This window comes from Tiliqua scincoides, chromosome 1 (genome assembly GCF_035046505.1).
Source record: "Tiliqua scincoides isolate rTilSci1 chromosome 1, rTilSci1.hap2, whole genome shotgun sequence".
In the NCBI taxonomy this organism is placed as follows: Eukaryota; Metazoa; Chordata; class Lepidosauria; order Squamata; family Scincidae; genus Tiliqua; species Tiliqua scincoides.
Window position 1 is genome coordinate 2,027,646 of NC_089821.1, and position 17,499 is coordinate 2,045,144.

General features: G+C 46.9%; 1 protein-coding gene across 9 annotated transcripts in view; it reads left to right on the top strand.

The window, feature by feature from the left end:
• The first annotated feature begins 2,300 nt into the window (after positions 1-2,300).
• RALGAPA1 (Ral GTPase activating protein catalytic subunit alpha 1) overlaps positions 2,301-17,499 on the top strand; it is a 186,212-nt gene continuing 171,013 nt past the window's right edge. For all 9 annotated transcript variants that reach the window (XM_066613742.1, XM_066613750.1, XM_066613759.1 and 6 more), the window contains exons 1-3: positions 2,301-2,617; positions 15,093-15,203; positions 16,733-16,782. In XM_066613742.1, the coding sequence (XP_066469839.1) occupies positions 2,512-2,617; positions 15,093-15,203; positions 16,733-16,782 (267 nt within the window). In that variant the 5' untranslated portion in view covers positions 2,301-2,511. The remainder of the gene's footprint in view (positions 2,618-15,092; positions 15,204-16,732; positions 16,783-17,499) is intronic.

Sequence of the window (17,499 nt, forward strand, 5' to 3'; positions counted from 1 at the left end):
CAATAAGTCACCGGGCCCTGATGGCATCCACCCAAGGGTTATTAAGGAATTGAAGAATGAAGTTGCAGATCTCTTCACTAAGGTATGCAAATTGTCCCTCAAAACGGCCACGGTGCCAGAAGATTGGAGGATAGCAAATGTCACGCCTATTTTTAAAAAGGGAAAGAGGGGGGACCCGGGAAACTATAGGCCGGTCAGCCTAACATCCATACCGGGTAAGATGGTGGAATGCCTCATCAAAGATAGGATCTCAAAACACATAGACGAACAGGCCTTGCTGAGGGAGAGTCAGCATGGCTTCTGTAAGGGTAAGTCTTGCCTCACGAACCTTATAGAATTCTTTGAAAAGGTCAACAGGCATGTGGATGCGGGAGAACCCGTGGACATTATATATCTGGACTTTCAGAAGGCGTTTGACACGGTCCCTCACCAAAGGCTACTGAAAAAACTCCACAGTCAGGGAATTAGAGGACAGGTCCTCTCGTGGATTGAGAACTGGTTGGAGGCCAGGAAGCAGAGAGTGGGTGTCAATGGGCAATTTTCACAATGGAGAGAGGTGAAAAGCGGTGTGCCCCAAGGATCTGTCCTGGGACCGGTGCTTTTCAACCTCTTCATAAATGACCTGGAGACAGGGTTGAGCAGTGAAGTGGCTAAGTTTGCAGACGACACCAAACTTTTCCGAGTGGTAAAGACCAGAAGTGATTGTGAGGAGCTCCAGAAGGATCTCTCCAGACTGGCAGAATGGGCAGCAAAATGGCAGATGCGCTTCAATGTTAGTAAGTGTAAAGTCATGCACATTGGGGCAAAAAATCAAAACTTTAGATATAGGCTGATGGGTTCTGAGCTGTCTGTGACAGATCAGGAGAGAGATCTTGGGGTGGTGGTGGACAGGTCGATGAAAGTGTCGACCCAATGTGCGGTGGCAGTGAAGAAGGCCAATTCTATGCTTGGGATCATTAGGAAGGGTATTGAGAACAAAACGGCTAGTATTATAATGCCGTTGTACAAATCGATGGTAAGGCCACACCTGGAGTATTGTGTCCAGTTCTGGTTGCCGCATCTCAAAAAAGACATAGTGGAAATGGAAAAGGTGCAAAAGAAAGCGACTAAGATGATTACGGGGCTGGGGCACCTTCCTTATGAGGAAAGGCTACGGCGTTTGGGCCTCTTCAGCCTAGAAAAGAGACGCCTGAGGGGGAACATGATTGAGACATACAAAATTATGCAGGGGATGGACAGAGTGGATAGGGAGATGCTCTTTACACTCTCACATAATACCAGAACCAGGGGACATCCACTAAAATTGAGTGTTGGGTGGGTTAGGACAGACAAAAGAAAAGATTTCTTTACTCAGCGCGTGGTCGGTCTGTGGAACTCCTTGCCACAGGATGTGGTGCTGGCGTCTAGCCTAGACGCCTTTAAAAGGGGATTGGACGAGTTTCTGGAGGAAAAATCCATTATGGGTTACAAGCCATGATGAGTATGCGCAACCTCCTGATTTTAGGAATGGGTTAATTCAGAATGCCAGATGTAGGGGAGGGCACAAGGATGAGGTCTCTTGTTATCTGGTGTGCTCCCTGGGGCATTTGGTGGGCCGCTGTGAGATACAGGAAGCTGGACTAGATGGGCCTGTGGCCTGATCCAGTGGGGCTGTTCTTATGTTCTTAAACTACAATTCCCAGGAGGCCTTGCAGGTCTCTTGTTATCTGGTGTGCTCCCTGGGGCATTTGGTGGGCCGCTGTGAGATACAGGAAGCTGGACTAGATGGGCCTATGGCCTGATCCAGTGGGGCTGTTCTTATGTTCGCATCAATGGGGGCTTACTCCCAGGTAATCGTAGATAGGACAGAGCCCTACCCTGTGCTTGTCTACTCAGAAGTCCCCTCAGAGTCAATGGGATTACTCACAGGAAAGTGTGGACAGGACTGGCTTGGGCCCGACCGGCGAGGTTCCCCCTCAGGCAGACCCCCCCTTCTGCCTTTGAAACCCTCACCCACCGGCCCTGGCTCCGAGATGACCAGCGAGAGACCCCCCCCGGCCGCTGGCTCAGCCCCTCATTGCCCCCCTCCCGGAGCGAGCAGCACATCCCTCCAGCCCGCGCCTCTGCGATTTTGCGCCTGCGCAGTCGATCGGTCTAGTGCCCCGAGGCCCTGCCCCGATGCGGCCTTGCGCCTGCGCGGTCTGTCTCTCTCGCACGCCTCGAAGCCCCGCCCCCTGATCCCAGTCCCACGGCTATGACGTCAGAGTGCCGCGGTTGCCATGGGGACGGCGAGCTCCTCGCCTGACGGCTGTCGCGAAGCGAAGCGGGGAGCGGCGGGCGGCAGAACCGGGTGTCGCGGGCAGGGACCGGCGTCGCCTCAGTCCCGCGCGGCGCCTGAAGGCCCGGAGTGCGCCAGCCGCGTTCGTAGCCCGGGGTAGCGGAGGCGCCGCCGCGGGCTATGTGGGCGGCCCCCGGCCGCTGAGGGGAAGCCCCCCGGGCAGGGCCGGGCCGGGCCGGGCCGGGTAGCGCAGCATGTTCTCGAAGAAGCCGCACGGAGACGTGCGCAAGTCCACGCAGAAGGTGCTGGACACCCGCAAGGACCTGCTCACCCGCCTCAAGCACCTGCGCGTCGTCATCGGTGAGCCGCCCCTCCCCCCCGATGAGCTGCAGGCCGAGGGGCGGGCGGGCAGGCGGGCGAAGGGGCTGCCCTGAGGGGAGGGAGCCCCGTCCGGCCTCCCCTCTGCTGGTCGGCATGGCAGCGGGGCCCGTGGTGGGCGTGCCTTGGAGGTGCTGCTGCAGCCAGTGGCGTAGCCGGCGGGGCCCGAGCGCTGTCTTGCAGGGAGCCCGCGACAGCCGCATCCACAGTAACACGGGAGCAACCCCGTGACTCTGGGCTCTGAGACTACAAGCCACGCTTTCCTGGGAGTAAGCCCCATTTAGCAGAATGGGATGTGCTGCTGAGTAGACATGCACAGGATTGGTGCCAAGTCTTGCAGGAAGGGAACGAGCTGCCTGCCTGCCTCCCTGAGTCTCCCTGCTTCTGGCTACGCCACTGGCTGCAACACCCCGTCTCCCCCCATCTGTGTTTCCCAAGGGTGTGCATGGGAGGAGAGGGAGGGTGGCCTTCCTGCGCCTTGCAAGAGCTCTCAAGGGCTGGTCGATTCCTGGACCAAGTGGGGCAAGGTTGCCTAGGCGTGATGGGGCGGTGGCATTCCTGTGCCATTAGTGGTGTGTTGGGGCTTGTCCAGGAGGCCCCAGCTCTGGGATCAGGTGCAGCATTCCTTGTCTTGCAGTGGCTGCAGGAGGGGGTGCTCGCTCACTGGCTTTCTGGGGGGGGGGGAGGACACAGATCATACTTGCTGTGCAGTTTGGATTCCTGTGTGGAACTCAAGAGTGTTTCCTCTGAGTATTTAGCTTTGAGAAACTTCTGACATTCCAGTTGTGTGTTTGAGCACCCAGCCAGAGGCATAGAGTAGCAGCCAGCTGGATAGCCGTTCATTGAGATTCATTTAGGCTGAATGATGCTTTCCCCTTGTGATTTAGTTGGATGAAAGTTCGTGTCTAGTCTACTAACTTAGCTTGGCATCTGCAAAAATAGTGTACTACATCTCATAGAGTAATAGAACTGTACAATGTAAAGGAACTGTGATGTGCACTAGTAAATGTCTGTAGATAAAATCCCACTGCTAAATACCACTCACTGAAATTGCCCTATACAATAACTGTTTTCAAGTACCTTTGAAACCCCTAGGAAGCGTGTTTGCATGTATAATACATTTTGGGGGCATGCTAAAAGTAGTATTCTGTACTAACTTTTTCAGTTCTGCTTTTCAAAACTTCAGTTTCTAATTTTGTTTTTTTCCTGAAATATGAAACTGTGTTAAGGATCAGTCAGGTCTTCATACAGTTGCAAGTATTCCAGTAAAAATAATTTCCAAAGAAAGCTTTAAATTTGTTTCAAAATGATAGTTAAGCCACATTAGGTGTATGGATGGTTCTCCCTCTTCCCATCAAATATTTCAGTTCAAATACTGAAATATTCTCAAATACTCTCAGCTTATGGGAGAGGGCTTTTCAAATCTTTATGCAGCATGTAAAACTAACATGTGTGCTTTTTGTATGTTTTGTTTGTTAAGTATAAATCAAATATGCTAAACTGGATCTCAGTCATTTAAGGCAACAGAAAAGTTTGTGGAAAAATTTCTGATTCAGGTTTTTCCAGTAAACCCACATAACAGGAGGAAGAGGCAGTACTTTGAGTCTTAGGCTCTGAAGTGGTCCTGTGCATAAAGCTTCCTCAACTCTTTCTTAGAAACCTCCGTGCAAAGTGTTTCCATAGCCTGCTTGGACAGTTGTCTCTCTGCAAACTTACTGGTAAAAAATTAGACCTTTCTAACTCATCTTGTAAAATGATGAGCCCCTAGGCGTGATGGGGCGGTGGCATTCATGGGTCTTGGTCCTGATGAATAGGTTGAAAAATGATTCCCAGTCTCCAAGAGAGTTTTTCCATAATATACAGATTTTGAGTAGTCCTACATTCCTTGAAATTATTTTTGAAGGAGCTGACTGGCTTATATTACAGAGACCTGGTTGGATGAGGCTGGTGGTGCGTCCATCAGGCTATAGGGCAATACAGCAGTCATGATTACAGGAGTGGGGGGGGGGTAGTGTTGCATTGGTCTATTTGGAAAACGCATCCCTCTCCAATTATCCTGCCCCACAGTGTGCTGGGTGTGAGTGCTTTCATTCAATGCACATGAGTGCCTTCATGCACAGGGTCAAAACAGAACTGGGATGCTCCAGGTAGGCTGCCTGCTTTGCTGCCCATCAGTCTCCCTGCCTGAGCTGACCCAGGTGGTCTCATCTTTAGCATTAGAGTCTCCACATCTGCTAGTGTTGGGGGACTTAATTGTTCATTCAAAGGCTTCTGAGATAAGGGCAAGTCAGGATAAAATTGTTCATTTGGAGGCTCCTGAGACAAGGGCAGGTCAGGATTCTATGGCGGTCATGGCAACCATGTGCCTGTTTCATTGGATCGTAGTCCCAGCACAAGCTATGGGACACGCACTGGACTTGATATTCACTGCTGGATATGGGGTTAGTATCAGGATATTTTGACCCAAAGTACCAGAAATTTGCTGTCTGAATGTGGCACGGCCTAAATGTTCTGACCTGTATTTGTAAGCCCATGTAAAATATAAGTACCTGGATGTAACTCTGTGGTCAGAGGAACCTTGTGGAGTGTTTTTTAGCTCCACGTTCATCAGACTGGGATGATTCTAGCTGCTTTGTGTTCAAAGTGAACTACTCACAAGTAAACACACACATGCTGCTCATTTTCAGTTTACATAGGGCTCAATACATTTTCCTTGTCAGCTATCAGCTTGTCAGTTTCATGACCCACCAAAAATTAGGTTGTGACCCACTGGAAATCCTAAGCTGCAGTGGATGAGGGTCCCTGGTGTGGATGTTGAAATCTCCAGGATAAGAAGCTGAGGGTTGTATAATATCACATCTGAAGTCTCATGTACCAAATTGGGTAGAGAGACCTCGACAGTGAAGTCAGCAGTACATCAACAGAATTCCAGCACTATCTTGTTGGCCTGACTTCAGATACACACACTCAAACTCAGGGAATTGCTGGACATGGCACCTCCCCTGAGGAGATCTTGTCCAATAGATGATGATAATATAGCATCTGAAAACCTTGAGGCCAATGCTGAGAGAGTTTCGGTCCCCCCAGGTCATCCAACCAGGTTTCTGCTATGAATGTCAGGCCAGCATGCTCATGCACAGTTAAATCCTCTATGGCAATGGTCCTTTCAGTAACAAAGCTGGCACTAAGCAGCATAGTTTTCATTATAGAAATGTAGAGTAAAAATATGAATTATAATTTTTTTTAAAGATATTTGCTTTATCTCACAAGATTGTAAGATACATCAACAGTTCTCTGCCTGGACTGTTAATCAAGTATCTTAACATCCTTTGCAAAATTAAAGTTGGAATAATTACTGGGTTCATTTTAGTCCTCAGTGATTAGCGACTATTATTCATTAATACCATTAATATGCATGGTACTTTACAGTTAAAGTATTGGGTTTATACACTTGTAAAGGTTAGATTGTAGAAAATATTTCTGCTTCTGAATATTTTTGTCTCTTTTGCATTGCAAAACAGGGTTTTATTGTATGATTGTAGCATCTGTTAACTATCTCTAACTTGAATTTTCATTGGAGCTTTCATAAATGTAGTGCTTCTCTGGCATTTGAAGTTGAAATTAAAACTGTAAAAATAAACAACAGTGCTACGATAGCATTGTACACCTCTTGCCATAATAGAAATGGGTTCCTGCACTTGGAGCCCTCTGATAGCAGTTGCTGCAAATATTTTTTGCCATTTTGAATTCAAACTGTGTAGTCAAATGTGTGATCTCCCACCCACTCATGTGTCTTTAAAGAAAAACAAGTGCCTCACTAAGGTGCTTTTCTGTGCAAGAGAATGTGTGAGAGTCCTTCAATCAGAAGGTACCCATGTATAACTATTTTTTCTACATTAACTCCTGATATGTACCTGCATACATAGGTGTCACAGACCTGAAGAGATTTTCAAGCGAATGAAGAGTGATCCAGGGAAGCAGTATCTAATATTTAGCATGTTCGCTCCTTTCCTTTCCCCTAATTTCCTTTATTGGACAAGTAACTGAATGGGGGAAAACCTTGATAGAGTGCACCTGCTGCCACCAAACCAAGCTATGAGACTTGACAGAGGCAGGCTATGTGGGCAAAAAACCCCTCCCAGGAGAATGCTAAATCCTAGGAGTTCCTACTGGAATTCATCATAGGAACATCTGCAGAGCAGGGAGATAATCCACTGACCCTAACCAGGGTCTAGGCAGACCAGGGGTTAAAATAGAACAGTTTTATCCTAGGTTTAAAAATAGGAGAAAGAATGTGGGTCAAAGCTGATCGCCGATGACTTTGCAGAATTGGCTGAAATGAAACAGAAAATCTGCCTCATTCTAGCTACATCACTACAGGTACAGCCTGTTTATCCATGGATTTTTTTATCTGCAGATTTGTCTCAACAGGAATGGGGTGGGGGTACTGAAAGTCACACACACCTTTGCCTCCTTCGCCCTGTGCTGGCATCTCGCTCCATTTCCAGGCAGTCCAAAACACTGCAGAAAGGCTCCGCCTGGCCCAGGCAGGGAAATAGCCCTGGAGCCCTGGAAGAGGTCCCCTTGCAAGGAACAGTAACATTCTGGAGCCCCTGAGCCAGTGAAGAGGGGAAGGGGGGAAACCTCTGTAGCCAGGTGGAGCTCGCTCTCTTGGTCTTGCTCTTGCTCTCTCTCTCTCACTCACACACACACAGGGGCAGATGTGGTAGCAACAGAGGGGATTGCTTTAAAAAACCCAGGGAGTGTTTGCCGAATTCCCCCCCCCCATGGTGCAGGCAGTTACCAGCACAAGCAACCCCCCCACCACTGAGATGGTGCAGGCTATCACCGACACAAGCAAGCCTTCCCAGTAAGCAAAGCATGTGATTTAGCCTACAATCCACACTTTCCTGGGAGTAAGTCCCATTGACTACAATGGGGCTTACTTCTGAGTAGAAATGCATAGGGCTGGACTCTTAAAAGCTCAGCGGGAGGGCTGAGTACGGAGGGGAGCGGATTGATAACAGCTGCCTTAGTTTCCTTCCATCTGGAAGTGTCAGGTTGCAGTGTATTTGCGTAACTGTATGGAATTTAGCACAACTCTATGGAATTTAGCACAACGCGTTCTTTGTTAATCATGCTGAGTCATGGAACGGAACAAATGCAGATAAATAGGCTCCACCTGTATATCTGAAGGAATTGCCAGGAATGACCATCGCTTCCTATGTGGTGGGGGTTTTTATATTTACTGGAGTGGCACTGCGGCACTCCCTGGTTGGAGGAATGGAGCAAAGCAGACAGAGATGTGAACCAGTAATCAGGCATATTCCAGTTTCGGGTGGGAAAGATCAGGGGAACACAGGGATTCATCATAGCAGGCAACTGCATTTAGCTGAAACGGCCAATAAAGCGCGGAGAGAGTATTTCCCACACTTCAGCATGGTGTTGTGTAAAATTTGGTGGTGGGAGATAATTTAATGCGTTGAAATGCATGAGGGAAACTATTGGTGCCACTTATGCCTGGAGCTCAGGTATTGGCAACCTTCAGTCTCGAGAGACTATGGTATCGCGCTCTGAAAGGTGGTTTTGGAACATCGTCTAGTGTGGCTGAAAAGGCCAATCCGGGAGTGACAATCCCTTCCACACCGGGAGCAAGTGCAGTCTGTCCCTGGTCTGTCTCCCTGGCTATGGGCCTTCCTTCTTTGCCTCTTAGCCTCAGACTGTTGGCAAAGTGTCTCTTCGAACTGGGAAAGGCCATGCTGCACAGCCTGCCTCCAAGCGGGCCGCTCAGAGGCCAGGGTTTCCCACTTGTTGAGGTCCATCCCTAAGGCCTTCAGATCCCTCTTGCAGATGTCCTTGTATCGCAGCTGTGGTCTACCTGTAGGGCGCTTTCCTTGCACCAGTTCTCCATAGAGGAGATCCTTTGGGATCCGGCCATCATCCGTGGAGCTCAGGAGTGTTTTAGAATGTATTTAGTTGTACATTTTTCTGTCTATGGGGTTTTGAAGCTGCTACCTCGGAGCTTGATGAGGGTCTGTTGCCATATAATCTATGGGAGCTAAGCCAGGCACACAGGCACACAGTATCTGGAAAAGCATTTTCTCGATCTTATTTCAGGTATGCTTTATCTCATTGCCTAGAAAAAGCTGCTTCTGTAGGTGTCTTGTCCCAGCAGATCCCACAGGCTCTCAGTTATAACAAATAGAGACAATCTGCTTCATGATGCTTGTGAAACAGCAGATGGAAGGCCTCACTTACTGATAAAAGTGTGGAAACAGTTCTAGAAATCAGAAAAATAAATGCAGTTCTACTGTTTATTTGCTGCTAGGTCTGTCTCAGCTCTGTGCCTGAGATTGTTTCATGGTTGTTGATCCCAGAGGAGGAGATGAACAAAAGGTAAATTTTTGTAGTGTGACTGGTTACTCAGTGTGGTGAAAGCTAATTTGCAAACATAAGACCTGGAACAGACTGAGTCTGAGTTTCGGAAAAGGCATACTTTGATAAACCAACCTGTGCCAACAGTGGAGCAGAGTTGCTTTTATGTGAATGTATACCAAAATTATTTCAGAATGAACTGAAAACTTAAAAGTATATTTTTATTTTTTCACATTTTTATACCGGTTTCTTCCCTCCTTTTGTCCTCACAACCACCCTGTTAGGTAGGTAAGAGAGACTGACTGGCCTAGGGTCACCAAGAGATCTTTTTGGCTGTGCAGGGATTTGAACCTGGATTTTCCAGGTATAGGTCCACCTCCTGAATCCATTAGGAACATTCGTTTTTGAAATGAGCTTTGACATGCTGTCAAACAAGCTGCCTTGTTTGTTCATTATGTGCTCTAAGTTTAACTTGACTTGTTCTGAGTCTAGTCTGTCTTAACACTGGCATTTTAATTGAGGAAAGGAGCCACATACACCTGAGGAAATCTCCTGATGTGCAATAAAACCTAGGATGTTATTTTTAGCAGATGCCATTGCAGTACTCTGCTCTGTAGAATGAATGGAGCTGAATTGGACATATGTTCTCTGGGAAGGAAGGCTGGCATTCCTAATGCTGGGATGCCCCTCCTCCTGGAAGGTAGGATCGGAACCTCTATGAACGAATACTCCTCCCACGTTGGGGCTGTCCCATGGTATTCCCCAGTTCCGGTTCTACCTTCTAGGAATGAGGACGGACCTCTGTCGTGCTCTGGCACGACATCAGTATTTTTTCCTTTTTCATTTTATTTTTTCTTCTGCCTTCTTCCTTGGAGCAGGGGGTTTGAACTCCCCCTCCCTGCCTCCCAGGCTCTGAACAGCAGCCAGAGCCTGTCTGCTAGTGGGACTCAGCGCTGCCTCCCCCCTCACTGCGAGCGGGCAGGAACGGCGGGATGAGGCAGCGTGGGAGGCTTCTGACCCCCTCTTCGGCGCGGAACCAGTGGCGGACCCATGCCAGCAGCAGCAGCAAGGAGCACCGGAGCCATGTGGCGGGCGCCATCTTGAGCCCTCCCCCCCTTCCCCACAGGAGGGACTCAGGCCGGTGGCAGCCTAGTGGTGGTTGGACCTCCAGTAATGGCAGCTCTGCAGGCCCCAGTGACGCTGTGCCCTGCAGGAGGCCCACTGAGGCAGCGAAGCGCCCATCGGTTGCCGCCCCCCCAAGTGGCAGCGACAAGGCGGCAGGTGGCGGGGTCCCCCCAATCGGCACAGCCCCCCGCAGACCTCCAGTAATGGCAGCAGTGGAACCAGTAACCCCCCAGACAGCGCGGCCACCCCTTTTCTGCAGCGGTGGGCGAGTGTGAGGGGGGAGCAGGAACACCAACGGGTAGCGCACCAGGCAGGCAGCGCTACTGCACCCCTCACAGCGCGATTAATGCAATCACTCCGCATCCACTTTCCCTGCTGCGGGGCGCCCTTCCAGAAGTCACGCCGGGCTCCCCATACCCCAGGGGGCTGCAGGAGGCTTGGGTGAGTGCACCCAAGCCCCTGCAGCCACCTGAGCGGCGCAATCCTGGGGATCACACCGCTGCCTTCCCCCCGCCTCTAGGCTGCCCCACCCCTTAAGGGGGCAGAGACCAGGGCCCTCAGGCTGGGACGTTGCGACGCCCCAGTTTGAATAGCGCTGTCTTATGGGCTAATTAATTTTGTGGGTATTGCGGAATGTAGTTTTAGTCTGCCGTCGAGAACATGGCAACAACACAAGTTTTCAGAAAGGGATATTAATATCTCTGTATGACTCCAGAATGTTAGCACAAGCAGAAGGTCTTGCCAAGTTCAGTGTGTGATCTTGTTAACAGTTCCCTGATGCACCAGGCTGTCCAATGCTGCAGACTGGGCCCATCCTTTCCATTGTTTGTGTTGCCTGAGATCTCTTCCTCTCATCCTTTCCTTTACGCAAACCGTTGCGTAATGTCAACACGCATGTTCAATATTAAAAGAAAATGGTGAATTTAAAATAGAACAGTGTTGCAGATGGATGATGCACATATTATTTAGTAGCTAGGTTACTGGAGGAGGAAGGGAAACAAATACGCAGTTGTGTGAAGCAAGTTGTAATACCTGATGTGTCAAAGTTAGATACTGTGATAGTTCTTGTATTGTAAATCTTGATTATACTAACTTTGAGGATTTATCTTACATTTTCTGTGTCATTTGAGCTTAAACTACAGTCACAATTTTTGAACTCCTTACAGCTAGGAGAGTATGAAACTTTTGTAAAAGAAAAAGTGTGAAAAAGATCTTTGTGATTATCTAGTGACAAAAAGTGACTTTTGGGATCAAATGATAGTCTGCAGGTTCTGTATTCACTAATGCTAATTGAATGATAGTTTGTTTTTTCTGGGTAAGAGTTGGAGACTAGAGCAAAAATTCCATGTTTTCTGGACAGACCTGTATTTTTATCAGTTATGTTCATGTATATTAATGAACGTGATAGTGAGAAATTTAAAAATCACTTTTTGTTCCACAATCCAAACTTTTTATTTAAAATTGTCTTATAATATTATTAAGTAGTTTTGGCAAATAGTTGCTCAGCATAGCTTTTTTTCCTTGTGAGAGAAGTCAGCTGCTGATCAGAAAACAAGCAGTGTGGCCCAACTGCGACTTTGCCACGGTTTATTTTGGAACAGTTTGCAGTTCTCTTTCTTTCTTTAGGGCCATAGAACTTTCCATAAGAAGAAAGATCCTGGCTGCATGTAGAGTTCCAGAGGCATGGTTTCTGTGACAAGCACAGGTTTGTCATAGCAAAAACCAAAACCAACTCTCCTAATTTAGGGCCCAATCCTGAGGTGCACAAGTGTCGATGGTTGGCTTCACAAATGTGCCATAAGGCACGCCTGTGACACCCTGTGCCAAGTCAGCACCGGTGCCAGCCAGACACCACCTGGAGCCAGGTAAGAGCTCCAGGCAGTGGAGAGGGCTGTGGGATTGGGAGGAGGTGTGCTGGGGCTAGGTGGGGCAGGCGAGGAACCAGGGAAGGAAGTGGTGGGACCAGAGGAGCTCTACTCTTCTGGATATTGAACTCTGTGTTGGGCCTTCTGGTCCAACACATGGAGTCTTTCAAGTTCACACCGGCAAAATATCCAGTGCATTTTGTGGGGCTTTGGACTTTCCCCAGAGGAAGGGGAAGAAAATTCCCTTTTTACAAGGAGACCTCTGGCGGCAGCCACAGGAAGCAGCGGTAGCCGCTTTGGCACTGTTGCACCTGGCAGTGGTGCCACATTTAGGATTAAGCTGTTAGTAAATTGAAGGATCCCAAGGATCTCCTCTATGGAGAACTCGTGCAAGGAAAGCGCCCTACAGGTAGACCATAGCTGCGATACAAGGACATCTGCAAGAGGGATCTGAAGGCCTTAGGAGTGGACCTCAACAAGTGGGAAACCCTGGCCTCTGAGCGGCCCGCTTGGAGGCAGGCTGTGCAGCATGGCCTTTCCCAGTTTGAAGAGACACTTGGCCACCAGTCTGAGGCAAAGAGGCAAAGAAGGAAGGCCCATAGCCAGGGAGACAGACCAGGGACAGACTGCACTTGCTCCCAGTGTGGAAGGGATTGTCACTCCCGAATTGGCCTTTTCAGCCACACTAGACACTGTTCCAGTACCACCATTCAGAGCGCGATACCATAGCCTTTCGAGACTGAAGGTTGCCTACTGCAAATTGAAGGCAGAATCTGTAGAGGCACTTCTATGAATGAGGAAGAAAACAAACTTCTGCTTATGCCAGAGGGGATCTCTGATTTCTGCTGATTTCCTGTCCCCAGCTGTAGTCCCTCAAATCACATTCTGTTCCAGAGGGTCACCTTGCTTCTCATAGTGCCTTTGTAGATGAGGCTCAAGGGACAGTAGTGGGAAGAGAGAGGTGGGGAAGCCATATTGAATGAGGAAAGCTCCACTCAGTTCTTCCCATAAGCATATGTGTACTTCTGTACCATTTAGGTTATTAAATGTACTGGCATTATATTTACCATTATTATTTTAAATTAAACATTTCATTGTGTTTTTTTGTGCAAGAAGCTTGTTGTATATTTTTAAAAAGTCTTAAATTGTTTTCCCCGACATATGTCAACATATCTGGTAAACATACATGTTCATATTGATTTGATTTTAATAGCATTTGTACAGCTTGATTTCTGTGTTGCGTCAGTTTGTCAATTATGTTTTTGCTTGCTAGTTTGAAACTCCTTTTTCCTTCAGTAATTTGCATTCTCTTGTTCTCCTTTGATTCAATTTTTTCATCCTTCTGTATTCATTTTCCATTCCTGCAGTAGTCTCCTTCCCAGAATCATAGCCTTGCATCTTCTTTGCTGGTTGTATATTTTGGTTTCCCCCTATAGCACTAATCTTGTGCAGAGGGTAAACATAGAAACCAAATCCGTGAGAGTGCTTCAGCTTTTTTTTGGTTGGGGAACTGTAGTCATGGGGGTTTCTTCCTCCTCACCCCATGGAGTCAAGTCTGCCTCAAAGAACTTGTGATTGGTCATGATTGCTGGTAAGGATGGAATGGATAGAAAGGAGCAGTCATCCCAACAGAAAACGGCAATACTCTGGCCTTAGTAGGTGACTTTGCCTTTGGCCTCTTTCTTTCTTTCTTTCTTTCTTTCTTTCTTTCTTTCTTTCTTTCTTTCTTTCTTTCTTTCTTTCTTTCTTTCTTTCTTTCTTTCTTTCTTTCTTTGTGACTGTTGCCTACATGAAGTCCCCCCCCATAGAGTTATTTCAGATATTGCAGAGTTCAGCTCACTTCCTGTTGTAAAAGTAGGACAGGAGCCCCTATTACTGGGTCCACCCAGTTGGAGGGCAAAGTGCAGAGATTGCTCTGCTTCTTGCTTCCAAAGTCTTGTCCTGGCTCCTGCTGGGGAGGGGGGGGGTTCCTCAGGGGTTCCTCCCTTTTGCCTCTGGCCCAGGTGTGGAAGTACTATAACCAGTGTCTCCCCAGGGCGTTCCTCTTTCCAGGTCCGTACTAGCTTCCCTTCTTCCTTTTTGCAACCCCCTTCTTTGTCTCGTTCTCTTGTCCATTTACTGTCTCTTCTTTTGTCTCCCTTCTAAATTCCAGTTCTCCTTCTCCTGTTCTTCTCTGTCCATTCTTGTCCCTGTCTTTCCTTCTTCCATCCTCTCCCTCCCAAGTGTGCCCTTATTGGTTGGTATTAGCCACCCAGCCCCTCAGCAACAAGAGCGCCAGCAGCTGGGTCTTTCCCAGTACTCTGCCCCCTTTTCTCTTGCTTGGGGGAAGATGGTCACATACCGTGGTAAGTGGCTCACTGTTCTTGCTTGAGCATTGGGAGTGGGGCCAGGGCTCACAGGAACTCCAGCATGTAGGTCTTAGGGTGCATCAAACAAGAGAATGCAGGGTCGCATTTGTGGAGATTTCCATTCTTGGGCTGCTCTAAGAACATAAGAACAGCCCCCTGGATCAGGCCATAGGCCCATCTAGTCCAGCTTCCTGTATCTCACAGTGACCCCACCAAATGCCCCAGGGAGCATACCTGATAACAAGGGACCTGCATCCTGGTGCATCTGACATAGCCCATTACTATGTGCCCTCCTATGTACCTTTGCAATGCTATTCAAATGTCACATCCATGTCACCAATGCAGGCGTGATGGTCATCCTTTCCTTAAACTTGTCCTGGCAGCACCACACTGACAGTGCACTGTTACTGGTGCAACAAGGTCAGCTGCCAAGCTAGTCCTGGCAGAGCAACACTGGTGTCTGTGGAATCACCAGCACATCCTGTCATTCATGGAGCAGCATCATGATTACAACATATCATTGTCATGACATCAGTGTGTCAGAGGTGTGAAGTTGGCACATCATCTGTGTGTCAAACTACCAAGGCTTTTTCCCCATTCAGCTGCTGGTCTAGCAAAGGGGAAGTGGGAAGCAGGAAGGGTTATCTGCATATTAATCACTTGGTGCTACTCCCCCAGTCATTCTGCATACTCCCAAGAGTCCCTTTCCCTGACAATGCTGAAATCTTTTTTTTAATTTTGCAGAGAATGCAGAATCTATAGATCTGAAGCAGTTTTTCGATCTACACTTTTCCCACATATATCATGTGTTCTTTGAAAACTTTGTGACTATTGAAGTAGGTCTCAAACAGAAAGGTAAGACAAACAAATGAATTGTGTACCCATAATTTGTCATTCTGTTGTTTAAATATTTATCTTTTATTAGAATTGCAACATTAGAATTGCTACCTGGTGCTTTGGCTCCTTCTGCATAGCCCAGATTTTGAAAAATGCTTTTTTTCTGCAAAACACTACTGCTACAGTTTGTCTCTTTGGTCTTGGTACCTCTTTGTAGGCTGCAATCTTACGTATGCTTAACTGGCCATAGGTTCCATTAAACATAGTAGGACTTACTTTTGAGTAAACACACAGAGAATTGCCCGGCGTGAAGTTATTACCTCTTGCTGCAATGTAATGAATTTGCTCACTGGGAGTTTTGTGAGTACTTCTTTGTCAGCAACTCCCATCCATGTACAGATATCCAACAGTTTTTAAAAACTCTTCTGAATTTGGGTTGTAGCCTAAGGAGCATAGTTGGAAATGAAGTGGCATTTTGTGTAATTCTGCATGGCGGTTGCATGAGTATTTCTGAAATTTATTTAATGACTTTTTATCCTACCATTTTCCAGGTGGAGGCACTTGAAGCAGCTTACAACATTTAAAAACAATAGTAATCATTAAAAAAACAATGAAAACAGAGAAACCCAGTGGATTGCATTGATAATTAATAGTAAACAAATAAATGCAAGTCAGTCATCGAAAAATGCATGTCAGTCATTGAAAGCCATACTAAGCAAAAATGTCATAGGGCCCTGCTGAAGGGTCTGGAAAGAGGGAGCAGTTCTTCATTCCGGGGGGGGGGGGCGTGTGAATCAAAGTGCCACCGCTGAGAATTGTGCAACAATGAGGTAGTGACAGTTTTATGTGCAACATCTTGTGCAAAGGGTTGCACACACGGAAAACCAAGTTAGGATACCATTCGGATTTCTGTGCTTGTCAGTCCTATGCTATCGCTAATGTGTGAACAAAAGGATAATTTATGAATTATCTTCTGAGTCTTGCAATAAGACTTTGTGAATTCAAGCATGAATCAAGAAAAATTGGAGACTGCTATTTATGGTTCAGTGACTGTGTTTGGGTGCAGTCACAGATCCTTTTCTCCTCCCCAAACTGGATTGACTTTTTTAGTCATCCCACTTGTACAAAAAAGTGATTGGTCATGAGAGAAAGACTGCCCCCAGACTGGTGTGAGCAGGCAAAAAGTCACAAAAACAAATAAGAGTATATCACATTAAGTGTTAGTTTAGGCTGTAGCTTATGCATGCTCACCTGGGAGTCAGCCTCATTGAGCATAGTAGGAGTTACTTTCCAGCAAACGTGTACTGAGTTCGCTGCTGTTCTCACCTGCAGTCACCAAGGCTTTTCAAACTGATAAGCTCATAATGAAATTTAATTGCAAAGTGTGAATTTATAGAACATGAGTGCATTATTTAAGAGTACAACTTAATATTTTAAAGTATAATGATTTTTTCTTCTTGTTGCAGAATTGTAGTTATTTTGCATGTATAATTAGTCTTTCACCATCCAATTTTTAGTTGTTGAAAACTACCCCTTTTTCAATATAGGTCATAAGTCTCAGAGAGAAGAACTAGATGCTATACTTTTTATTTTTGAGGTAAGTTTCCTTCCTCTAGTGTAGAACACCTTTTATTCTGATTTAGTGTAGATATTTTATTCTGATCACATTGTATTGCACATTCTTGTTGAAGGTCAAGTGATATCTTTTGAAAGCTAAGTGGGAAAATTATGAGTTGTCTGGGTTGTGTTTGTGGTCTTTGCCTAGGCTCTTAGCGCCTTATGGCCATGATAAACAATTGAAGAACAATTCTTCCTTGCACGCAATTTGATCTGTGTTGGTGGAATTGTCTCATAATTTTCTGTGAACTATTAAAAAAAAACAAAACACCAAACCTTTTAATTTACATCCTTGAGTTCAACAAATGAAGTCACGTATGTTTTTATAATTCTACAAAAGTAAACGGAGTGGATAGAAAGCTGAAGAGCAAATTCAGTCTCTAAGCAACCTGAAATATCCTGTTGCAGGTCATTGTAGTTTAGGAGATGCAAGGGAGTGGCACCAGGATGCAGGTCTCTTGTGTGCTCCCTGAGGCATCTGATGGGTCACTGTGAGATACAGAAAGCTGGACCTTTGGCTTGATCCAGCACAGCTCTTCTTATGAGATGGAGTGAAGAATTAATGACTTGTACATGTCCCAAGTTAATTTCTGCTTAAAACCAAAGCTGAAGTGCTGCCCCCCTCCAATTCTACCACGTCCCTGACAGCTTGAGAACATACCAGCTCCCCTGATCCTGGTGTGCATGTGCGTGCATT